Source organism: Tursiops truncatus, chromosome 13, assembly GCF_011762595.2.
Source record: "Tursiops truncatus isolate mTurTru1 chromosome 13, mTurTru1.mat.Y, whole genome shotgun sequence".
NCBI classification, from domain to species: domain Eukaryota; kingdom Metazoa; phylum Chordata; class Mammalia; order Artiodactyla; family Delphinidae; genus Tursiops; species Tursiops truncatus.
The window spans coordinates 17,584,304-17,609,399 of record NC_047046.1 but is presented as its reverse complement, the minus strand read 5'-3'; the positions used below and the strand labels follow the sequence as shown (position 1 = coordinate 17,609,399).

The window sequence follows — 25,096 nt, the reverse complement described above, 5'->3', positions numbered from 1 at the left end:
TTCATCCTAGGAGAATAATAAATTAAAGGCCTTCCCCCTGGGGTGTTTGCATGGCACACCAATGCTTCCCAAGGCGGGCTGCAGGTTGTTTGGGAGCCAGACTGGGGAAGCAGTCTAGAGAGACCTTGTTCTCAGCTCGGCCAGGCCTCGGAGAAGCGTCAAGAGTGGGGGAGGCGGGGATGCTTGTCTGCTCTCCTCTGTCCTCCTGACTTGGGGAGGCCCCAGAAACTTCCCGTGGAGGTCAGGAGAGCAGCTACTGCCCTGTCGGCCAGCAGTCCCAGCGACCGTTCAGAGGCCTGTGGGAGGGTGAGGGGCCTTTCTTGCAGGAACACCCGGCTCGGTGAGCATCTTTCCTGGGCCCAGGTTCTGGGGCAGGCGAGGCTGTGGGCTCAAAGCAGGGCTATAGGCTTGTTCCCCGGGGCTCCCAGGTACTGAGAGGAGGAGGTGACGGCTGGCGTGGCCGCACTGTCTGGGGTCGAGTAGGTGCTGTAGAGACCGGTCACCTGCAGGTCTGGGAAGGACTGGTCACTGCCGCCGGAGACGGGGGTCAGGCCCGAGGCCCCCAGCTCACAGCCCAGTGGGGAGTCTCCGAAGGCGCCCAGTGTGTCCAGGCTGAAGCCCTCATCCTTGATCTCCTCCCAGAGGTTCCCTTTCAAAGACAAGAGCGTTCATGTCAAACGGACCCGAGTTCGAAGGCCGTCTTAGGGCTGGGGCAGAGACCACGTGTGGTGTTTAAAGTCACGCGTCACAGGACAGCATGGAGGAGCCAGCGTTCCCGGCCCTTCCCTCTCCACTGGGCGTCCTTGGGAACGTCACTACCATCTCAGAGCCTTGGGCTCCTCGGGAGGGAATGAGATGATCAGAGAACCCACCGCCTAGGATTGAGAGGCTGAAACTAGGCGATGAGTGGGAAACGCTCGGCCGTCGTTAGGTGGTACCGTCATGGTCAAAGCCAGGGGACAAAACCATGATTTTCCCAGCACGTTTTAACTGCACGGTAATCCAGGCGGAGAAGCAGGGCAGTTCAGACATACCCATTTCACAGCTATAACTGACTAACTTGCTAACTAACTAACCTGATACCTCGTCCAGTTCCCTCACTAGACACGCAACTCCTTGAGGGCAGAGGATTTCTCGGCCGTTGGCTGGCACACAGTAGGCGCACCAGTGTTAGCGAACAGATGACTTATGAGCCTTCACTGAAGCCTGAACTCCCCTTGCTCATTCATTCATTCGTTCCCCGTGGATTGAGGATGACCATGTGGGTCAGAGTGTGACCTGGCACGAGGTTGGCACATGCAGGTTGAAGCAGTTCCTGGTTGAAAGTTTGGGGTCAGAGAGGCCCGGGTTGAAATCCCAGCTCTGCCACTTACTAGCCGGGCGACCTCAGGCCAGTGACTTCACTCCTCTTGGCCTCAGTTTCCTCATCGGCAGAATGGGAATATGAAATGGCAGTGGCCTCCCAGGACTGTTGCAGGATGGTGCCTCTGAAGTGCTTGGCACAAGGCCTGGTATACCGCAAGTGCTAACTAAATGCTTGCTGGAATTTGCTAGGATCAGGGGGTTGGGAAGTGTTTTCTGAAGGGATGCGCTGTGGGGTAAATGCAGACCGCCCTCCTTTCCCTTGCCCTCCCTGACCTTTCGGGCTGCCCCTCCCCCGGGCTGCCCCTCCCCCCTCTGTTCCCCTCCCCCACTCCCTCCAGCCTCACCCTGCAGAGCGAAGTCCATGATGCTGGGGTCCAGGGCGTCCACCTCGGTGTTCATGTCGGTGCTGATGTTGATGAAGTCCACAGGCGCCCTTCCCACGGTGGGCTGGGGGAGGGGGCTGGGGCTCAGGTGCGGCAGGGCGTGCAGGGGTGGGGTCTGGGCCGGGGCAGGAGAGTCTGGGGTGAGATGTGCCTGGGGCTGGACCTGGTGGTGCAGGGGAACCGACTGCAGGGACAGGGTCATCAGTGGCTGGGGTGGGAGCTGGGAGACGGCCAGGCAGCTGTGGGCCATGGCCACGGTGGTGGCATGGGTCAGCACGGGGGCCTCGGGCTCCCCTGGCTTGCCAGGGCGTCGGCAGCTTTCTGGCCTGTCCGAGATCAGCTTGTCCAGCTCCTCTGCAGGCAAGTGGGAGAGGTCACTCATCAGAAGCCACCCTACGGTTTCTGGGCCCCAGCCCAGGCCTGGATTCACATCCCAGTGATTTTAGCAAGCCTCCTGACTCTCTAGGCCTCAGCCGCTTCATCTATGAGATGGCATCACACGCTGTGCACAGGGTTGTGAAAGTGGAGTGAAATCACAGATTACATAGGGTCTTTGAGGAGTGAGAGGAGTCTCAGATAACATGGGCTCCTCCCATGGGGACAGTGTTTTACAGGACAATCCTGTAACTCTAGGACTTCACTTAAACCTCATCACAGCCCTACGAGAGGGAGGTAAGGCAGAGGTTACAAATCCCACGAGATTGGGACAAAATTTATTAACATACAAGGGGTCCTAGCCACTCCCTGCTGCTAAAGAGACATGAAGCGTTGCTGTGGATTGAAACCCGGATCCTCCTTAATGCTCTTGGATAGAACAAGACGCAAATTACTCTTGAATTCTTTTTGGTTGTTGGCTTGTGTCTCATTGACTACAACACAGTTTTGAGACTGGATCACTAGGGTCCCAGGATCTATTTGGGTTGCACGCATTTTAGAAACGAGGACACTTGGAATTTAGAAGGTGAAATGGCCTGCCCTAGCCGTCACCCCAAATATGTGTCAGGATGGGCCCTGGATCTCGAACCAGACCCCGGAGCTCTCAGCTGAGGGCCTAGTGGATCCTGCTATGGTCTTTCTCCCCATCTTACTGAATTGTTCATCTCTGAGCTAGACTCCCATCCCCCCTGATACTCAAACCTCAAACACGATGACATTCACAGGGCCAGGCCAAATATTCCTAAGGCTGGGTGGCATTAGCCTCCCATGTCACTCTTTCCATTCATATGTCACTTGTATGTCCCCAGCTTCCATCTCTTAAGTAAAAAAAAAAGCGGGTACAATATTTTTTTTCTAATCTAAAAGTAATTCACGAACAGGGTAGAAGATTTGGAAAATAGAGAAACGTGAAGAATATAAAAATTTTCAGTGGTCTCTCCATTCACAGTAAAGATTTTGGTATATTTCTTCCAGTCCGTGTGTGTGTGTGTGTGTGTGTGTGTGTGTGTGTGTGTGTGTGTGTGTGTGTGTGTGTGTGTGTGTGTATGTATATATATGTATACACACACACACACACACATAAACACAAATGGGTGTGGATATATTTTAGAATTTTAGAATGTGATCATGCTGTGTATATTGATTCATAACCTGCCTCTTTTCACTTATTGTATTGGGAGCATTTCTTTATATTCCCAAAATATTCTTATCTCTAATACTTGCACGGTATAACATTACATCAATTTAAATAATCCCCTATTGCAGGATGTCTAGATTGCTTTCAATTTTTTACTATCAGAAATCACTTCATGATGGATAACTTTGTTCCTAAACCTTTTGATCAAATCTTTGATGAGTAGAATAAGTGGACCAAATTGGAGGACCAAGTTTGCAAGGTTTCGCTACATTACTTTGCCCTGGAAAAGTTTCACAGCTTACGTTCCCAGCAATTGTACATGATGATGCTGATTTCTCCACATCCTAGCCCACACTGGGTATTATTGTTCTGTTACTTTGGGAATCTGTACTGATGTGGTAAGAAAGGTAAGGAAGCCGTGCTTTCCCATGGGTGTTTCGTTCGACATGTCTGTGGGAGAAACTGGGGTTGTTAGCGAGATTCTACAGCTGTTCACGTTTCTGACCAGACCCTTCAATGGACCAGCCACCACATAGGGATGGAGAGGAGACGGGTATTCAGGGGAGGGGAGGGGGGATGGTCACCAGGCGCCCATGTCCCCGCCATGGTGACTGGGCTCGTTGTGGGATGGGCAGGATGCCGGGTGGGGATGTGTGTGTGTGTGTGTATGTGTGTGAGGCGGGGCACCCGGGCCTCACCGGGGTTGGCCATGCTCCGGTGGATGGCGGCCAGGTCCTTCCTCTTCCACTTGTGCATCTCCTCCTCCATCTTGTCGATGCGGGCCAGGTTCAAGGCCCACAGGCAGCCCTTCCGCGAGGAGCCACTCATCTTATTCTCCACCTTCTCAAAGCACTTGTTCAGGGACAGGTTGTGTCGCACTGAGTTCTTCCAGCCGTCGGGAGCCGTCTGTGGGGAGAAGTGGGCCTGTGGGAGACCCCTGCAGGGACGCCCCTCTGAACCCTCTCTCTCCTTGGGGATCTCAGACTCAGGGCTAGAGGGGCAGGGGGACGATGTCAGTGTCCAATGCTCAACCTCGAGTCAGGAAGACAAGAGAGAGCAGGGGGGCAAAGTGGCAAACGGGAGGGTCCATGCCCTGATGGTACATGGGTCAGCTGCACTTTAGCTCTGGGCAGTGGTTAAGACATGAGGACAAGGCCCAGGGCTGCCAGATCTCCCGCTCTTTCTCTCCCACTCAGGAAGCAAGCAAGATGATGCTAATATGTGGATAACTGGTCGAGTGCATTAAATGCTGATCATTTTTATAAATGCTCATACTTTATTGTTAGGTAACCAGATATTGCAATGCACCTCATACCTTATTCATTTTATTCTCTCTCTGTCTCTCTCTTACTAGTGGTCAACCAGGTGCCCGGAGCTGCCAGTGCCTTTACATGCAGATCCTTACTAACCTTGCCAGCTGGGTATCATTCTCCCCATCTTACAGAGGGGGAAACTGAGGCACGGAGGGGGAAACTGAGGCTCAGAGAGGCAAAGGTTCTCACCAAGTCTGTGTGTAGCATCATTATGTTTTACTGAATCTGTGCTGAATAACTAGGTTGGCCCTCTACCCTTTGCCCCTTGGGAATGCCTGGTGAACTCCTCTTCATCCATCAGAACCCAACTCAAATGCCCCCTTCTCTTTCTGGATTTCTTGGCCCATGTCTGTGTGAGTGCACATTGCAGGTGTCTATGGACATAACTAGGGGACTAAAAGGGTGGTCCCGTTTGGCCCGGGGCCAATCCTGGGTTCTAGCAGTGCCAGGGAGAGGCAAGAGCTACTCCAACATCCCTACCCTGGCTGGGCCCCTCACCTTGAAGTAGGGGAAGTGCTCCTTCATGAAGCTGTAGATCTCGCTCACAGGCAGGCTGCCTGTCTTGCTGTTCTTCAGGGCCATGGCGATCAGACAGCTGGAGGCAAAATGTGGGGCAGGCCAGGCATGAAGTCATCTCAGGCTGACAGCCTAAGCCTCCTCTGCCAGGAAGCTGGCCCTGCTTAATCCTACTGGTTCCAGCCCCTACACATAGTGTTAACTCTTGATACCTTTTCCTGGCCCTATGTCTTTCCCACCCGCTGACCTTGACCCTGAGCTCAGCCATTGGTACCGATTTGAGAAACCTTGTCTTTTCTTCCTCCTTTCTATCCATTTCCCATAACTAATGGGCCTTTAGACTTTCACTAGGCTGCTTACCCCCCTCCCCAAAATCTTGTGAGGTACATAATACTATTATTTGATGACTTTTTACATCAGAGGGAACTGAAGCTCAGAGAGGCCAAGCCACTTCCCCAAGACCACACAGCTTGTGAGTGACAGAGTGGAGTGCTGGGCTCTGTGTCTGGGGTGGGTTCTCAACCCTGGGGGTTGACTGACCACATGACGGTCCTTCCTACGAACGAGTCCCACCTGGGGGTCCCCCACTCCCCGAAACCTCCCCCTTGGAAGCCTGGGCCACCACACCCAGCTGTCTGAGGTGCCCTCAAGGCAGCCCTCACCCCTCTCCTCCCTGAGGTCCCCACAGCCCCAGCCCCCCTGGACCTCACCTGTATGAATAGATGGGCTTGGGGTAGTGTTTGGGGTGCAGTTCCTGAGATGAATGCACAGCCATGCGGGGCTGGGGGTAGGGAGGCCGTGCCCCAAACGGGGAACCATACAGGCCCACAGGAGCGCACTTCCCACGGGTGGGGACGGGGAAGAGTGGCAGAGAGAGAGACGGTGAGAGAGAGCATCAGTCACTCACGATGACCCCGCCCCACCCCACCTCAGAGAGCCAGATGCAGGGTTTACACCCCCAGCAGACCATCTTGTTTCCGCCCACCGCAGGGTTTTCGGGGGAGCCGAATGGACAACCCCATGACATGGTGAAGCATGTTATTCTCATGTTCCATGTAGGTAAACTGAGGCTCAGAACAGTCCCTCGCCAGTCCAAGTGAGGAGTGTCTGCCTCTGAGTCCAGGGCCCCTCCAAGCCCCCGGTACCTGCTGGACGCCCGGGGGTAGCGGGAACTGTGGTTGGGAGGTGGGAGAGTACAGCTGTGGCGGGTCCTGCAGGCTGGATGCGGGCTGGCCCCCCACAGGGAACTGGTTCATTTGCTGGGGCCGGGAGAGAAGGAGACGGAGGGTCAAGGGGGACTCCAGCCCTGTCGGACACCCCCCTCCCTCCCTGACCCCTGTGGTGGCACTTACGCTGGCTCCTTGGTTGGTCAGGTGACCCAGACCCAGCATGCCTTGGGGGGCCATGCCAGCTGGGCCATGGAGCAGGGCACCTGGGGCGGCTCCCACGTGCAGGTCAGCTGCCCTGGCCAAGGCACCTGGATGAAGGAAGCACAGAGATGCCCAGGCTGGGGGAATGGTGGCTGCGGGCAGGGACAGCTCAGTCCCTGGGCACCTGCAGAGAATGGAGCCATCCCCCACCCTTGGGGCCCGGCATATAGTAGGTACTTGACAAATTACTCCTCTGGGTATAGTGGGGGAGAGTGGGTTCCTACCAGCTGCCGGCCCCTATCTGCTCTTCTGCCAAGCGTTAGCTCAGGGATAGCAGATGTACCCCCTTCTCCTGTGCTGGGCCTGTGACAGACATTGCATCTGTCACGGATTCTCACTGCACCAGCCTGCCTTTAGGTAGCCACCTCCAATCCAGCAAAGCTGATGTACAAGGTGGTCCTGCCTTGGGGCCTTCAGCTCTCCTCTGAGTTCTGGCTGCCACCTGGGCTCATCCTTTGTGCTTTGGTCTGTCTGCCTTGTCCTTCTGTCTGACCAGATCCTTAGCTCCCTGAGAGCCAGGACCTTATTTTATGTGACTCAGTGCTCCAAACACCTGGCATAGTGACAGGCACGCAGGAGGTGTGCAGTGATGGAAGGGGCTTTCTTATTTCACAGTCCACATCTACGGAACATCTACTGTGTGCAAGGCACTTTCTGCATCGAGTCCTCACAGCACCCTATGAGGCCAGTTTTATTATCTTTTCACTGCAGATGAGGAAGGAGGTTCAGAGGGGAGGGCACCCACCCAAGGTCACACAGCTGTCCCTTGGGGTTCTAGATCAGGGATTGACAAACTATTGGCCACTAGGCCAAATTGGCCCACAGCATTTTTTTTTTAATTAATTTACTTATTTCTGGCTGTGTTGGGTCTTCGTTGCTGCGCATGGGCTTTCTCTAGCTGTGGCGAGCGGGGACTACTCTTCGTTGTGGTGCACGGGCTTCTCATTGTGGTGGCTTCTCTTGTTGCGGAGCATGGGCTCTAGGCACACGGACTTCAGTAGTTGTGGCACGCAGGCTCAGTAGTTGTGGCTCATGGGCTCTAGAGCACAGGCTCAGTAGTTGTGGTGCATGGGCTTAGTTGCTCCACGGCATGTGGGATCTTCCTGGACCAGGGTTCGAACCAGTGTCCCTTGCATTGGCAGGCGGCTTCTTAACCACTGCGCCACCAGGGAAGCCCCACAGCATGTTTTTTTATATAAAGTTTTATTGGCACACTACACCCATTCACTTACATGTTGTGTATGGCTGGTTTTGCACATCAGTGACAAAGTTGGAAAGTTTCAACAGAGACCATCTGGGTTACAGGGTCTAAAATATTTACTGGCCCTTTATAGAAAGTTTGCTGACCCCTGCTACTTGGCCAAGAACAATTTGTCCAATGAAAGACATACTCCTGGGGACTTCCCTGGCAGTCCAGTGGTTAGGACTGTGCCTCCACTGCAGGGGGAGTGGGTTCGATCCCTGGTCGGGGAACTAAGATTCCCACATGCCACACGCAGCACAGAGAAAGGAAGGAAAGGAAGAAAGAAAGAAAGACTGACTCCTAGGCATTAATTTTTCAACTACGGGTACTTTTAATGTACTGTGGTGATTTTTTTTTTCTGGCTTAAAATTACCACGGCATATTTATTTTTAAATACCAAAAGCCTCTCTCTGGTCCATTTTTTGAGTTTCTTTTGATCACTGACAGGCATTCAATTCAGATGTAACCACTTGGTCTGCTGGAGAGAAAATTACACTTATCTAAAAATCTGATTCCATTAATTTTAGCACAGAAATACAGAAGTCTGTGAGAACAATATATTCCTGCTTGTAGCATCTGTGTTTTATTTTAAGAATATAGCTTTATAAAATATAGGAACTTGAGAACCACTCATAAGAGGACAGAAGCAAACCCAGTGTTTGTGTACAGTTAATCCTCCGTCTTGGGGAAGGAAGGCTGCCTAGTGCATGCACTGCAGTGATTGTTTTTGTTGACTGTTTTTCTTTGACACTTTCTTTGTCTCTAAACATTTAATCCACTTGCTTTGACTGCAACTAGCTGCCATTTACTGAGCACCTACTGTGTGCCAGGTCCTGAGCTCAGCACTTTCTTGGAAGAAGTCAAAGTACTTAAAAAAAAATTTTTTTTATGATCATTTTTTTAAATTGCAGCGTAGGGACGTCCCTGGTGGCACAGTGGATAAGACTCTGCGCTCCCAATGCAGGGGGCCCATGTTCGATCCCTGGTCAGGGAACTAGATCCCACATGCATGCCGCAACTAAGAGCTCACGGGCCACAACTAAGGAGCCCGCCTGCCACCACTAAGACCCAGTGCAACCAAAAAAAAAAATTGCAGCGTAGTTAATTTACAACGTTGTGTTACTTTCAGGTGTACAGCAAAGCGATTCATATCTATATGTCCTTTTTCATATTCTTTTCCTTTATAGGTTATACAAAATATTGAGTATAGATCCCTGTGCTATACAGTAGGTCCTTGTTGTTTATTTTATATATAATCAATGATAGTGTGTATATGTTAATCCCAAACTCCTAATTTATCTCTCCTCCCCCTCAAAGTACTTCTTTACTTTTTAGAGGTAAATGAAATAAACTTTTGTAAAGCGTCAGACAGCAAATACTTTAGGTTCTGCCAGCCATGTCATCTGCCTTCTTTGTTTTTTAATAACCCTTGAAAAATGTAAAAGCAATCTTAACACAAAGGCCACAGGCCACAGGCTGCACTTGGTTCCGGAGACCATCGTTTGCTGACTGCTCTAGGTGTTCAAGATGGACAGGGGTAAGGGAAGGTCTGTCTTTATTTGTTGCTGAAAACTTAGCTCACACAGCGCCTGGCACACAGTGATGACTATGAACAAACCACATCCCCCTGGGGAAGGTAGAGTTAGTCCCATTTTACAGAGGAAGAAACAGAGGCCCAGAGAGAGAGAGGGTGACCTGGCCACGGCCACACAGTGGTGGATGGCAGTGCTGGGCATCGCCCCTCCCCCGCCACCCCACCCCGCCCCCGCGCCTACCTGGGTGCGCGTGTGGCGCACTGGGGCCACCCAGGTCCACACGGCCACTCGTCACCTGCTGCAGCCTCGGCACGTCCACGGCCGTGAGCCACGACAGTGATTGCAGGTCCCCAGGAAGGTCATCATTGCTGGTGGCGGCCAGGAGCCTGCGGGGAGGGGCAGGAGCTCGGGCAGGGGTGGGGAGCTCAGGCCAGCTCTTGGGGCGCTCGCCTACCTCTGGAATCACCCCCTTTAGCCTCTCACCTCCCCCAAGCCACCCTAATCCTCCAATCTACCCACTCCCAGAGATCCCCCTTTGGCAGCCAGATCGCACACCCTCAAATCTTCCCTTCCTTTATTCACTTAACACGTCTTACTCAGTCCCTACCCCCAAGTAATAAGCACTAATGTCTGTTGAGCACTTACTATGTGCCAGGTACTGAATCACGTCCTTCACAGGTATTAACCCACGGAACACCCCAGTCACCTGATGAGGCAGGTGCTATTATTATTCTCATTTCACAGATGGGGAAACTGAGGCTCAGGGCACTGAGTCACTTGCCCAAGGCCACACGGAACAGGAAGGGGTGGGGCTGGGAGCCCAGCCTGAACTCTTCACCGTGACCCCAGGCAGCCCCTGGAGGTTCCAGTTAGGACCCACACCCACCAACCCTCAACTGATTCACAAGCAAAAGCATAGCTTTCTATGGAAAGAAAAAGTCTGCCCATCGAGGACAGCAGGCAGGTACCCCAATTTGGGGTAACCATGGCTCCCCGGTGCCCTTGAAGTCATGCTCGCCCCACAGCTCCAGGGCCCTGGGCCTCACAGCAGCATCCTGCCCGTGTTATAATGTGGCTGCAAACCGGCCAGGAGCCCACGCCACACCCAGCACACCTGAGGCCCCGCAGGCCAGGCGCCTTCTGGTCTGTTGCCCAGAGGCCCATAGTCCAAATTCTAAACTCCAGGTTTCAAAACTAGGTGTCCTGGGGCCTCAGAGAGAGAGAGAGAGGGACGCAGCCTGTGGTTTTCTCATGCACGTGACCGTGGACCCAGCTGGGGCATCAGTCTCCACCCGCTCCTGCCATCTGCATGGCTGCCTCAGGCCTGTGTTCTCTCTCCTTCCCTCACTCTGTCTCTCTTCCCCCCTCCTTCCCATCTCTCCTGCTCTCTCTTTCCTTGTGTTTTAGGGCCACAATTAGCGTTGCCATGGCACCCGCTGCTCGGTTGTAGCCGGGCCTGGGCCCTCAGCCCACCAAGCTGGCATCAGGTGACCACCCGGCTGCCCCGGTGATTGGCTGCCTCGTAGGAAAACAGGGCCTGGAAACGATTTGAAAACTCGGCTGGTCCGTGTCCGTAGCAGCAGTTGGCCCGGCTGCTGTCCCCTGGCGGCCCATTGTGTGACAAACGACTGTTGCCCCCATGGCACGTGGCTCCCATTGTACTGGGGTCTCCCTGCAATTGTTTTTACAGCCCCCCCCGGCTGCCGCCCATTTGACCCACTCATAACTCATCTGGACAAGTGACAGCCACAGGCCAGGCCTGGGCGATGCCATCTGTCCCGTCAGGCCCGTGGAGACCATGGGGTGAGGCTGAGGGGCAGGGCTTGACGTGCCGCCCGCTGTAGCTGTCGGGGGAGCCTGGCCAGCCCCCACCCAGGCTCCTCCTCACCCCACGGCCAGCCGACCTCCCAGCATCTGGTGGTACGAGCTCCACTCCCGCTCAGTAACCTGCTATGGCTCCCCAGTGTCCTTGCTGCTCTACCTGGTGCTGGGGCCTCAGGGAGGAGTGGAAATGAGGCCCTGGTGGCAGGTTTCTCAAGAGGGGGGCCCATCAGAGCCCCCTGAATGGTGGGGGACTTGTAAACACACCAGGTTCCTGGGCATCACCACGGAGCAGGATCTCTGGCGGCAGGGTGAATCTGTTAGATTATGTGTTAGTTAAGAGCTTGGACTCTAGGCTCTACTCCTGATCTTCACTTACCTGTGTGCCCTTGGGCCACTGACTTAACCTCTCTGAGCCTCAGTTTTTGTTTTTTTTTAAATAATGTATATTTATTACTACAAAAGTAATATGCCACAATAACTAATGATTGTGAAAGCTGTGAACTACACAAAAACAATTAAGAATTTATAAATAACTATAAGTTTAATGCACAAGGAAATAGGTGGAGTATTAATACAAAGACTGAGAGACAGTGTTAATTGGGTAAGCTTAGAAAGACCTTATATCCTTTTTTTTTCTTTTCTCTCATATCACTTTTTTTTTTCACACACATGCACTGTATTTTATTTTTACAAGAGATAAACTGACACCAAGCATTGTAAATGGATGACCACAGAGCCTCACTTTTTGATCTGTAAAGTGGGGCTAAAATAATCGTTCCTATCACATAGGGTATGCTGAGGATTAAACATAGAGTTGCATGAAAAGACCTGGAACCATGTCTGACTTTGCTGTCATTAATATCAATATTAATGTTAATGATAATATTAGCCAAGTCCTCAGGGGACTGGAAATATATCAAAGCTTTGGGCTCTGGGGTCACACAGACCTTCCCCTGCTGCAGCTACCACTAGCGGCTTCCACTTACTGAGCACTTCTTGTATGCCAGATGCTGGGCTGCATGATGTGCCCATTTTACAGATGGAGAAACTGAGGCCCCGAGCTCACAAATGCTCTGAGCTTATTTCCCCCAGAGTGAGAATCACATAATGTAACTGCTTAGCACACAGCTGCACGTGTGGTAGGGGCTGAGTTAATGGTGCTCTTCTGATCATTCTTTTCTTTTTTTCCTGCTGTTTGTAAGCCCTGTTGGGCCTCCCCTTCCCTCATAGCAGCAGCCCCAACACCCCATGGCCCCACCTCCATGCTAGGAAAGCCCTTTTGGCTCTTCCTCCCCCACCCAAACTGTGCCTATCCCTGGAGGCTCACTTCAAACTCTGTCTTCTGGCCTCTTAATGCCAGTCTCCTCAGACATCACCTGACCCCACCCCTCATTTTACCCATGGGGAAACTGAGGCCGAGAGAAAGGAGGCAGTTTGCTTCCAATGTCATACTCCAGGAAACGACCAGGGCAGGGGCTCCTGGCTTCCCATGTGGCCCTTCCTAGCCCAGGAGTACCTTCTCCTCCGGGAAGTCTTTGCCACCCAGACCCCAAGCTCAGGGACCCCCTCTGCATCCTGACTGCTCCCTGGGCCAGTGAGTCCTGCCTTGCCATCCCTCTGCCCACATCCTGCCCCTTGGCTCGCTGAGGGCTGGCCCTGAGCCCCCCCATCACCCTGTATTCCAGGACACAGTGGCACTACTTAAATGCCTGCTTGGCCAGTTGAAACAGGCTGACCCCAGGCCACCAACCCAGAGAACTGCTTGACAGTGACTGTCACATCCAGCACTTTTAGCTGTCCTCTGCCCCCTTGAGTCCTTGAGACAGCCTCAGGACAAGGATAGGGAACAGACAGCCCCACTTTACAGATGGGGAAACTGAGGCCAGACTGGTGAAAGCAAAATTGTGACCAGGACTCGAATTCGGGTCTATCTGCTGACATCTTGGGCTGTACCTGCAGCACCACAGGCAGAGAACCTGATATCCTCTCAGGCAGATGCCCCACCCTGAGTCCTGGGCTCTCAGCTGGGGCTGTGTGAATGACCATCACCCAGGGGCTGGTTCAAATGCAGAGTCCAAGGTCCATCCCACACCCTGGAATCCCACCCTGGGGCTGTGGGGCCTGGGAAGCTGTGTTTTAGTGCCTCCCTAAGCTCTGGGGGGAGGGCAGCCCTGAGGGGGTGTGGCAGGGGCTTCGGCACAGCTCAGGCTCTGGTTGGATGGGTCTGGGTTCAAGTCCTTATGACCTGCCCCCCCCCCCCCCCCCCCGGTCTGTGAGACCTCAAACAAGTTACTTCCGGCCCCTGAGCCTCCATTTTCTCATCTGGAAAATGGGAGAGGAACAGACCACATCTCCCTGGGTTGTTGCAGGGATCAGATGAGCCAGTGTGTGTTCAACTTTTGGCACAGGCCTGGCCCCCATTCTCCCTTCTTGGGGGTTTGCTGCTCATTCTGGGGGTGGGCAGCCAGGTCCTGTTCCCCTGCTGCCTCAGGCATCCCAGGGTGGTCTGGTCCCCCCTCCAGTTCAGGCCAGAATGCCTGCTTCCACGTGTCTGGCCCAGCTGGCCCTGCTGGTCTCCTGAGATGGCTGTGGATGCCCCAGAGCTCTGTGATGGAGTCTGCGGGCCCCAAAGCCTGGCTTATGTCCTGCTGCCCCCTAGGCTCACCTGGCATCCAGGCACCTCTTCACTGTGTGTCACAGGAACCAGGAGGTGATGCTGTAGGGCCTAAATGGGAGTGTCCCATACCCACTGCCGGCCCGGGGCCTTGACCATCTCTGTCTCCTCTCCCACCCTCCTGTGCCCTTGCAAAGAGGCACAAAGCCCCCTCTCCACGGTGGCATGTAAAGGTCCCCCAAACCTCTCCCTTACCAATGCCTAGAATCCCCTCGTTCAAGGTGTCCCCGTGTGCCCCATTCCTGCCCTCTCCTAGCACTTCATTTTAAGTGGCATAAACCATGGGATCCTTGGCAGTTGTGACAAGAGAAAGACTTCTTGGTTCAGGAGCCACCATGGCTTCTGAGCCATAGCCCTTGGAAAGGCACTTAATCCCTAGCCTCAGTTTTCCCACCTATAAAATGGGCACAAATGATAATATGAGCTGTAATATCTTATACCCTGCCTGAGACCGGCTTGCTGGTGTGGAGGCCAAGTGGCTTGTGAACCATCCTGTCATCTGCGAGGGTTTGGGATTATTCCCTGGAGTGTGTGTGTGTGTGTGTGTGTGTGTGTGTGTGTGTGTGTGTGTGTGAGTGTGAGAGAGAGAGAGAGAGAGACAGAGACAGAGACAGAGACACCCTGTGTCAGTCTCCTGAGTGGGTTTCTCATCTGCTGGAAAATGATGGGATATTTGCAATGCAAAGGAAGAGGCAAACCTAGCCCCATCGCCCTGGGATCTCCCAAGACCTGTCCTACTCACTCTCTGCATCTCTGGGTGAGGAGGAGAGCCAGCCCCAGGTCACCATGTCGCTGATGCCTCCCCACCCAGGGTCACCTCCAGAGGAAGCTACAAGAACAAAACTATGAAACTTCAGAGACACAGCTCCTTCCATCTGCTCCCTCCGCTCTCCCCACCGCGCCCCCGCTGCTATCTCACCCCCGTCCCTCTGTTCTGACTCTCTCCCACTCTTTCCTTGCTGGTATCTCTGTGTTTGTCTCTGTGTATGTCTCTCTGTCTCTCTCTCTCTGTCATTGTGTCAATGGTGCCCAGTGATGAAGTCCTGGCCCCACTTGTCCTGCCTGGTGACATCAGACCTGCTTCCAAACCTTCCTGAGCCTCGGTTTCCTCCTCTGCAGAGTGGGGTAACAATGACAGAGGCAAAGCGCTCACAAGAGGCTCTTAGCAAACGTCCATCCTCTTCTCCTGTCCCATCTCTCTCTGATGCGGCATCCAGGGCCCCCAGATCTCTTGCAGACCCGTCTCCGTCCCACACACTCATTCACCCATCATTCCTGTGTCCCCAGTGTCAGCACTATTTAAAGACACTGAGCCAGGCTTTCAGGGGATGAAAGCAGTTAACCCATGCTCCCGCGCCCAGGTAATTCCCACACGCCCAGTGCTGGGGAGCCATGGCCCCCGCCACACCCTTCTGCCAGCTCAGGTGACCCCATGCTCTGACACGGGTGTAGTGTGTGACGGGCCCTGGGCCCCAGGGTACCAAATGTTCCCACCTCCTCCAGCACCCTCCATTGTGCCTGCGTATCTTCTCTTCTTTCACAAAGGATGCCTTCCCTTCTCCTTCTCTGGACCTGTCATCATCCCCTCACTTGAGCCCCCATTTCTCTGAGCTCCAGGGAGCCCCTTAGTGGGCCACAAGCTTCCACCTTCTGAACCTGGCTGATGTCCCCAGGGAGGACAGGGGCTGCACTCCCAGATCTTGGGGGGTCCCAGATCTGGCAAAGAGGAGGCCGGGACAGGGGCCAAGTTGGCTGCTGGGTGCTGATGGTAAAGCAGGACCCTTGCACCCTGGCAGGGGCCACACACCCAGAGCCCATCACAGGGCCGGGCATACAGTGGGTGCTTAATAATTGCTCAAAGATTGGACAAGTGAGCAAACAGATCCGGCTGTCTAGATGTCCCACCCCCACTGCCCCCGGGGCCCAGGCGGGGGTGAAAGACTCAGTGTAATTTTATTTAATTTTATAGTTAAATAAAATTGAATCTTATTACAGCCTGTGGACACAGGCTGGGGTGAGTGAGCCCCCGGGGTGCACCTTGTCCCTAATGGAAGTGACTGATCTCACGTCATCCTCAAGAGAGCCTGATCAGGGAGGTATGTTACCATTACTACCTTCCCATTTGCCAGGTAGGGACCCTGAGGCCCAGGAGAAACAGGCCTGTCTAGGGTCCCCCAGCCAGAGCCTGGGTTGATTACAGCCCCACCGTCCTCTCTCTCTGCCCTACAAGGAACAGTTGAAGAAATGTGCTCTGTGAGTTCTAGAAAATCCAGGCACTGTGCTGCCTGACAGGGAGCCACAGGTGGTTATTTAAATTTAAACTCACTAAAATTAAATAAAATGATAGATGCAGTTTCTTCGTCACGCCAGTCACATTTCGAGTGCTTGGTGCCCATACGTGGCCAATGGCTTCCATAGTGGACCGGGCAAATGTGGCACATGCCCATCATCGCAAAGCATCCTACTAGGCGGCAGCCTTCTGGAACATTCTTCAATCTTGGTGGAACAGTCTGTGGTGTTTCTACCTTGCCTTAAGACAACTGGACATTTGATTTGGATTTGGACATTTAATAAAACATTTGAGTTTTATTAGATGTGGGTGTAAAAGGGTCCTCCACCCCACCCACCCACCAGTGAGGAAGTTATGGGGAAGGGCTCTGTAAAAACTGGAGCTGCATAGAAGGCAACTCATGAAGTAGTGAGCTCTCCATCCTGGGAGCATGCAAGTAGGAGCCAAGGGATGGCCTGTCAGGCCCCTGTTGGATGAAAGATGAGCCTTAAGCAACCTCCAAGGTTCCTTTTGATACAAAGACCCTGTAACTCAGGGGAGCAGTCTGCAGCTAAATCCCTGGTTGCATTTGCAAAGTTCTAACATCTTGGGCAAAAGCCCCTTTCCCTCTCCAGGCCTCAGTTTCCCCATCTATAAAGCATTACTGGCAGAGTAGAAGTTCCCGCAGGGTCCCACTGGTCCTAGGGCTCTAGGAAGGCAGAGTAGCACCCCAAGGTTAGGAGTGGGTGTGAACCCCAAGACAGGTGGGCCCGGGCCTGACCTCTTCCTGGCTGTACGACCATCACCTGCCCTGGGCCTCAGTTTCCCTGCATATAAAATGGGAATAATAATAATAATAGCACCTACCCTAAGGGGGCTGTTGAGAACACATTAAGAGTCCATTTAAGCATCGTATCAGATGAAGCATCTGATTTCAGTTTAACCTGAAAAAGCAGGTTAAGCTATTACCTCAAGGGTTCCAAAGGGGACCCCTGGCCATGCATCCTTCTCAAACCAAGTGGAGGATTTGTCACCAGCAGGGGATCCTCATTAGTGAATAGAAAGCTTTGGGGGCAAAAAGAAAAGAAAAAGACCTAGGTAGCACTCCAGAGTCCCCTTCTGAATAAAAGGGTTCACTCGCAGCTCCCCGCCCATACAGGAGGCGTTTCATTTCAAAGCTCGGCCACATCCATCTTCTCCTGATTAAAACACACACACACACACACACACACACACACACACGCACGCACGCACGCACGCGCACGCACGCACACGCCCAGAGGGCATCATCATCCCCTTTCGCAGATAGGAAAGGTGAGGCCAAGCCAGGTGAACTCGCCTCAGCAGCCTCTTGGCAGTGGCCCCAGGTACTGGCCTCAGCACCTCCAGCCTGACCCTCCCCAGGCCTCAGTTTCCCCATCTGGAACACAAGGGGGTTGAACCCCTTCCATCTCCATGGGGCGGCCACTGGGACACACCACCTGCAGGGCCACGTGGGGTGGAAGACTGTAGAGGTGGGCAGCCCACCTCTGCCGGGAAGTGAAATGCTGAAGGGTACAGTCCCCTTCTGAGGGGGTTGCGGCATGGAGGGTCTGAGAGGTGGCAGACCCTGGTTAGGAGCCAGGTGGTACCCCGGGAAAGTCGACATCAGAGTGATAACCCTTTCTTGTCAGTGCAATAATGGGGCTGCCATTTCTCAAGTGCTTCCTCCATGCTTATCACTTTACCTGTGTTTCCTGTAATGAGTTTTGCTCTAAAGGTTCTGGGCTTATCAGAAGGCCCAGGCCTGCCCTCCGTAATGCTACATTCTGAGCCCATCTCAGCTAGAAAGCCTGGGCCCTGGCTCCCGTGTTTCTCTTTTTGCAGCATTTCAGTGTAGTTGGTTACGAGGGTAGGCTCTGGGGTCCACCAGGCCTGGCTTTGAATCCCACTCAGTCACTTAGTAGTTGTGAGATTTGTCTGCAGTCATCTGCTTCTCTGAGCCTCAGTTTGCTCATCTGTAAAATGGGAGGGCTAACGCCTGCACACATCTCATTGGTGGCTGTAAGGACTGAATGAGATAGTTCAGGTAGGGCGCCCAGCCCATCAATGTGTATTGCGTGCTAGTGGTTCAGATTAGTGTCAACATCCTCCGAAGAGTGTGGATTCAGCGTAAAGTGGGCTCCGTGGGGAGGTCAACGTGCAGAGTACCCGACACTCAGGAAGCACCAGCTTCATTCCACAAATTTTGCCTGAACTCCTACCTGCCAGGCCCTGTTCTGGCAGACAGACACAGTTCCCTCTCTCCAAGGAGAGAACTTTCTAATTGACCTAGGGATTCAAAGAAGGGGGAGTCTGCCCCGTGGCATGCCCACCTTCCTGCCAGCCCTCTTAGGTCTGCATCTCCCTCGTCTCCTGACGGCCCGTGGGATGGCTATTTGTCATGCCCATTTCGTAGATGGGATGGCTGAGGCCCAGAGAGAGGAAGGGATACCCCTCAGCCACACAGCATGTCAGCAAAGGAGCTGGGACTTAAACCACCCACCCTGGAGCCTCTTCACTCGATGTTCTGCCAGTATGGCTGAAACAAATCAAGACGTAAGCAGGAAGGGCAAACCATTATCACGTTATTTTTAGAAGGATCAGGCTGCAGGGTGCCTCCATGGTGATGGGGCCACTGGTCAGGGGACTCTGTGGTAGCCTTGGGCAAAGTGAGATACAACTGGAGTCCATGGCTGCCATTCTGCACTGGCCAGGGGACCAAGCTGATAACATTAATTAACAATATCCTTAATTGATCAGCCGTGTTAGCTAATCCCATGGAGGGATGGAAGATGAGCCGGGAGAGTAGGGCACTGGATGGGGTGAGCCCAGGGGGGGCCTGGATTCCAGTCCTGGCTCCACTCCTAATGGGGGTCCTTGTGCAAGTGACTCAATGCCTTCGAACCTCAGTTTTCTCAGGTGTAGAATAGAGGTGATCAAAGGGCCTGGCCTGCTTCCTGGTTCAGGGTAGGTAAATCACTGCAGGACGTGGTACAGTATGTGGCTCGAGTGCTAGGCAAGTGTTTGTGGAATGGATGGATTTCATACCCAGAATTCAGAGCAACCTTTCAAAAGGGACATTAGAACTAGAACTTGTCACTGTCCTTAAAATCCATCGGGGTAGTAAGAGTCGAGCTCCTTGCCATGATCTGGTCCTTGGCCATTTCCTTCCTTCTCCCCTTTCCTCTAGCAAACCTGTCCATCTTTCAGTTCCCCAAACATTCTATGTTCTCTTTGCACATGCTGTTCCCTCTGTCCGGAATGCTGTTCCATGCACTCATTCACAGCTGGCTCTTTCTCATGTTTCTGGCCATAGCCTAAAATTTCCCTCCTCTGAGAGGTCCTCCCTGGTCACCCCCACCCCTGGTGGTCTTTCCTGTGTTGTGTCTGCAGAACATTTAGCATTTTGCCATGAGGTATATTCATTTATACATGTTTCTAGTCTTTCCACTCTAGGAGGGCAAGGATGGAGAGGCTCTCTATTTTGTTCAGCACCCACCAAAGGGCCAGGCACCCTGTGGGCATTTATTCCATACGTGCTGGAGTAGGAAAGGGAAGAGGGATCCCCCCCAGTCCAGCCCAGTTCAGCTCCAACACATCTTATGTTCCCCAATCTCTATCCATTTCCTGCCCAGCTTAGACACCCCCTCCCCCAGGAAGCCCTCCCAGACCAGTCCAACATCTCCCAGTGTTTCCATCCACGGGAATGACTAGTGCCATCAGTATCTACCCATGGCATAGATTCCTGAGATCACTCATTAATTTTAACTCTCTTGTCTACTCCTGCCTTCTCAGGGCAGAGCCCACATTTAACCCTTTATTTCCTATCTTGGGAATTCTGAGTTGAGACAGCAATTGTGCAGTGGAAGGAACACCTGTTTGGGGTTCGAGTCCTATCTCAACCCCTTTGTAGCTGTGTGACCTTGGGCAAGTCACTTCACATCTCTGTGCCTCAGTTTTCCCATCTGTAAAATGGAATAAGAATTCCCACCGCAAAGGGAAATTGTGAGGATAAGATCAGATAACCTGTAAGAAAGGGCACCAGGCAGGTACTCAAACCACATTTCTTTCTTTTCTCCTCTGACCTTTCATGGCTACTAGGAGGGGTTTGCCAAGAAAATACTGTCTCTGCGGGTGTGGGGTGTCAGATCAGCATCCCTGCAGTACAGAGAGGCACGTCCGCTATGATTATAACCAGGAGGTTTTACCTGCCTTCTGGAGATATGGTTAGTAAGAAATTGTTACATCGTTAGCAACTGTTCTTGTTTACAATCCAACCTTTACACAAAAGGGATTAAACATTTCACGGAGCTGTTTATTTAGCGAACGTATCATTTGTAATATCTTTCCTAACCGTTTACAGGAAAAAGAAAATCTAATGCCATTTTAGCAAGCTTAGAAATTCCCAACTGGGCCAAGAGTGAGCGTAATGTGACATGATTGGATTAGGAATTTGGAAAAGAGACTCTTTCCTTTTTAGAACTTGGCTCAGGACTTGGTGTGCGTAGGCATGCTGTGTGCGTGTTTCTAGGGGTGGAAACACAAGACCCCAAAGGAGGACTGCACCCCACGAAGGCTACCCCTCTTTCCTTGTCCGAGGGTGGGCTAAGGAGCTATTCTGGCCACCCTGAACACCCTGAAGGGTGCAGGGTTGTAAAGATGCTCAGATGGTCACTGCTCCTGCCATATGGAGCCCCTCACCTACGGAGATTACAACCTATGGGTGGAGCCACTCTGGAATGGGGGTAAACCGTCCCCCACAGTCAATGCAGTGGGAGGCTTAAGAGGAAAGGCAGGTGGTGTCCGCCTGCCCTGGTCCACGGGACAGGACTTTGTCATCACTTGAGAGTGAAACTTCCCTGAGTTTCCGTGGATGTGCTATTTCTCATGTGATATTTATCCATCCACCTCTCCATCCGATGCATATTTATAAAGTATCTACTGTGTGCCTGGCACTGTGGTTCACTGATGAGAAAACCACTGTCCAGAGAGGGAAAGGGTTTTGCCCAAAGTCACCTCCTTTATTAGAGGAGGGACTGAGGGTTTGGGGAATAAACACCCGGCACAAGGCTCTGTAATGATAACCACTGACCCGCACGGCCCTGGGAGAAGCTGAAGTTCCGAGGAGCTAGCAGCCTGCCTCCTTTTGCAGCTCTGGGCCTCAGTTTTCCAATCTGTAAAAGGAGGTTGTTAGATCTGACCTCTAAAATAAGGAGTTAGCACACAGTAAGTGCTTAATAACTCTCATTATTTCCTAGTGCCCCTAAGAGTGGATTCCCTCCTAGTTTAGAGCCAAGGGGAAAGCAGCGAACCCACGTTGAGCACGAGCTGTTGTTAGCGGGATGCTGCTGCCCATTTGCTGTCTAGGCCGGGCCACTGACTCTCGACAGCTCCCTGGGGACAGGGCAGCTGCCTCCAGCTGCTACGCCCCCCACCCTCCCTGCACACAGCCATTGAGGCTTAACGGCCAAACTCAGCCCCTGGGGATGGAGGGGCAGGCAGCTGCATGGAGGGCTGCAAGGGGGCTGGAACCAGGCTGCACTAGCAGCCTGAGTGGTCCTCAGAGTCATTCTCTGGAGATGTGGGAGGGGGAATGAGAAGCCCATAAACTTCTCCTGGGCTATTATTCAGGGAGAAAAATGGGAGTGGTTGGAAGGGGTGGGGGAGTCTCTGTATAATCATAAAATCTCCCCTCCATGAGAAAGCACTCTACCCCAGGCCTGGCTGAACACCATTTCTAGATGGAAGCACAGGATCCTCCCAGTGACCCACAAATTGGGCTCTTTCATTGCTCCATTTCCCAGATGAAGAAACTGAGGCACAGAGAGGGGCAGTGACTTGTCCAGGGTCACACAGCTGTGAGGTGGTGGAGAAACTTGCTCTGTTCCAACCCCATGCGCTCTTCACCAGTGGGGCATGGGGGGGGGCGGTGGTCATGGTACCCTCTGGGTGGGACAGCCTAGGGTTCGAGTCCCCACTGTCCCCGTAACTACCTGCATCATCTTGTAATGTCACTTAATCTGGCTGAGCCTTGATTTCCTCATCTGCCAAATGGGCACAAGAGTGCTACTCTCATAGGGTGGTTGTGGCACAGGGCAGGCAGGTACTAAAGGGTTAAGAAACCACCAGCTATTATTATTGTTGTTGTTGCTATTTTGTTATTCTGCCTTCTGTTTATGCTGTTTAACATAAGAAAACAGCCCTGAATCCATGTGGAAAGGAACAGCTGGACCCCCAGGATTTTTCCAAGATCATATAGTTGGCAAGTGATAGAGTTAAATTGTTATTTAATCTTTCTAACAAGTCTATGCAGTAGGTACTATTTCTGTCCCCATTTCATGGATGAGGAAACTGAGGCTCAGAGGTCCACACAACCAGAGAAGCTGGGATTCTAACTGACTCCAGAGCCAAGCTCCTAACCCTTAGGCTGTCCCCAGCCCACTTGCCATAATTTAAACCCTTTCAGCGCAGAAAGGAAGCCCATAGGTCTTTGGTTGTGCGACCTTGGGAAAACCATTTCACTTTTCTGAGCCTCAGTTTCCTCACCTGTACAATGGGGGCTCATCTGAGCAGCCTCCCAAGCTGGGCATACAGTAGGTGCCCACACACTGCTGTGTGCCTGGCCCACATCTGGGGTCCCAGCCCCGCCCACAGCAGTCTCTCCGCAAATATTTGTTTGAATGTGTGGCCTCATTCGGGCCTCAGAAGGCAGCCTTCAGGCTCACAGCCTTCGGGAAGCAGCCACCCGCTAATTGGGGGCTTCGGTCTTCGCCAAAGGCACCGCTGGTGAGTTGCAATGGCTCCGGGAGGTCAGACAGCCGCTGGGGAAACAGGGCTGAGCTGACGTGACAGCCTGCTCTTCCCAGGCCAGCCCCTGTCCTGTCCCCACTCCACAATCTGGGCTGTGCCCCCTCTACCCATGGACACGGTACTTGCCTTGTGGGTGGGGCACTGGGAACCAGGGCAGCCCTTCAGTGGCTCAAGGGAGAGAGGCTGCGATACTTCCTTTTTCTCCTCCTCCCTCCCTTTGCTGGTGACCTTGGACAAGCCCTTTCTCCTTTCTTGGGGGGCATTTCCTGGAGCCCTGTTAAGACCACTGGAGGAGAAGCAATAACTGCTATTGTCCTCTTAACATCTACCCAGTTGCCCAGCCTCTCACCCAGGAGGGGACAAAAAACTGCAGGCTTTCAGTGGTCCCATTGCCCCACGCCACAAGTCACACACCCTCAGAGAGACCACCTTCGAAACCCAAATCTTCCAGCTCTCCTGCAAAATCACAGAATTTAATGTAACCATAGTTCTTGGTCAATTTCACAAACTGTAACCAGCACATAAACACTTTAAACAATTCAAAAAGCTATCATTTGTTATTGTTGAAGCCCTCACCTGTATTCCTGTGGAGAGGGGTGGTGATTTTGCCCTGAGTTTCGAATAATTCCTGACATCATGGGTGAGATGTCACTTTCTATCATCTCCTTGGGGAAAAGACAAGCAGAAAACAAAGCTCCCATCAGCAACGATGTGGACAGGGCAGAAAACTCATAGTTTTCCCACAGTTCAGAAGGATGGAGCTCAAACAACTAACAGAACACTTTAAAAAAAAAATTGTAAAGCAATTGTATTCCAATAAAGATAAATGAAAAAAAAGTACTAGAGGATTCCTGGGTGTCACAGGTCACTTTCCCAGGGCAATTCTACAGGGCTTTAGAAGCAAATGAAGAGAATGGAATGAAATTCCAGGTTCTTTCAAATTAATGGGGGAAGGGCAGAGGAAGCCTCTAGAATCCAAATGTCAAGTCTTGGATAATGTGGACTTGCAAAATAGGAAGCAGAAAAACCCGATTCCCTTCCAAGCCTAGTGTTTTCAACCACGGCTCGGCTTGACCACTTTGGAAAAAATAAACAAAAAAGGACAGTTTGATGTGTCATGTATGTTTCTCTGGGGGAGCCAAATTCCCACTTGCAAAGGGAATAATCTCCGCAGGGCTCCCGCCCTGGAAATGCCTTCAAAAATGCCACATGCCCTTGCTGGAAACCCAACCCAACTCCCCACTCCACCTCCTCAGCCCCCGCTGCACACAAACTTAACCTTGAAAAGAAATCTTCCCTAAGTTTCTCAAACTCAGAGGCTGAAACGAACACAGAAACCCACTAGACTCTCAGATCCGCCCCCAAAGTCATCAAGGACCCCTGGAAAGGAGAAAAGGGGGGCAAAGAGAGGCAGCCCCCCGCTGCCCCTGCCCCGGGTCTCCCCCCAGGAAACGCAATGCAGGGCACTGCCCGGGAGGAGGGAGCAAAGCCAACCCTGCAAGGCGGTACCTGGAGCCGATCCTCGCTGGGCCGCCGCCGCAGGCGCTCCTGGGGCGGGATGGGGTTTCTGAGGGGGACTCCCTCGCGCTCGCCCCTCGCGTTCTGCAATTTGGCCGCCGTCGCAGCTCGAACCGTTTTTAAATTTCCCTCTCTGGAGCTGTCCAGCTCAGAGCATGCGCAGTAGCTGTGCGGGGGGCTTTTCCCCAAGGGTCAGTTACAGGACAGGGTCAAGGGGATTGCAACGGGCGTTTCCCACCAGCAGCGAGCCTTGCACGCCCCGTGGCTCCGAGTGGGGTATGGTGCAGGGGTAGGGACACCCCTCTTCAAACTTTGCCAGCAGTGGCCCCAGCTGCACGCCTGCGAGCATGCGTTGAGGAGCAGTGGGAGGGTGATTTAGGCCAAAAGAATTAAGTTGCAAAAGGATGCTGGGTGCATTAAAATTTGCAATCCGTCACTGCCCAGGGGAAAAGGAGGTGGGTGGTGTGGAGATCTGTAGCAGCCCCCTCTCTTCCCCAAAGGGGGGACGGGCCAGGAGGCCGAGTCGGGGCACCAGGTAGACGCGGATTCGGGCCACCTGTCTCTTTAAGAAAGTTGCGCCCGCGCGCATAGGCGCGGCGCGTGGCCGGAGGGAGCCCTCGGA

General features: G+C 52.9%; 1 protein-coding gene across 1 annotated transcript; it reads right to left on the bottom strand.

Moving 5' to 3' along the window:
• Positions 1–389: 389 nt before the first annotated feature.
• FOXN4 (forkhead box N4) lies at positions 390–23,618 on the bottom strand. The gene is made up of 9 exons (XM_033837919.1): positions 23,533–23,618; positions 9,599–9,744; positions 6,503–6,627; positions 6,296–6,409; positions 5,861–5,988; positions 5,133–5,229; positions 4,020–4,227; positions 1,710–2,102; positions 390–649 (listed from the first exon to the last, which is right to left on the bottom strand). Exons 1-9 carry the CDS (start codon positions 23,616–23,618, stop codon positions 390–392), a joined length of 1,557 nt encoding a protein of 518 aa, XP_033693810.1.
• Positions 23,619–25,096: the final 1,478 nt, after the last annotated feature.

Excerpts from the sequence above, each read along its gene's own strand:
- FOXN4 (XM_033837919.1), bottom strand. The coding sequence starts at position 23,618 with ATGATAGAAAGTGACATCTCACCCATGATGTCAGGAATTATTCGAAAC. Across the intron at positions 6,410-6,502 it reads TGACCAACCAAGGAGCCAGC|CAAATGAACCAGTTCCCTGT; the intron begins GTAAGTGCCACC and ends TCCCGGCCCCAG. Across the intron at positions 5,989-6,295 it reads TACCCCCGGGCGTCCAGCAG|TGCGCTCCTGTGGGCCTGTA; the intron begins GTACCGGGGGCT and ends ACCCGTGGGAAG.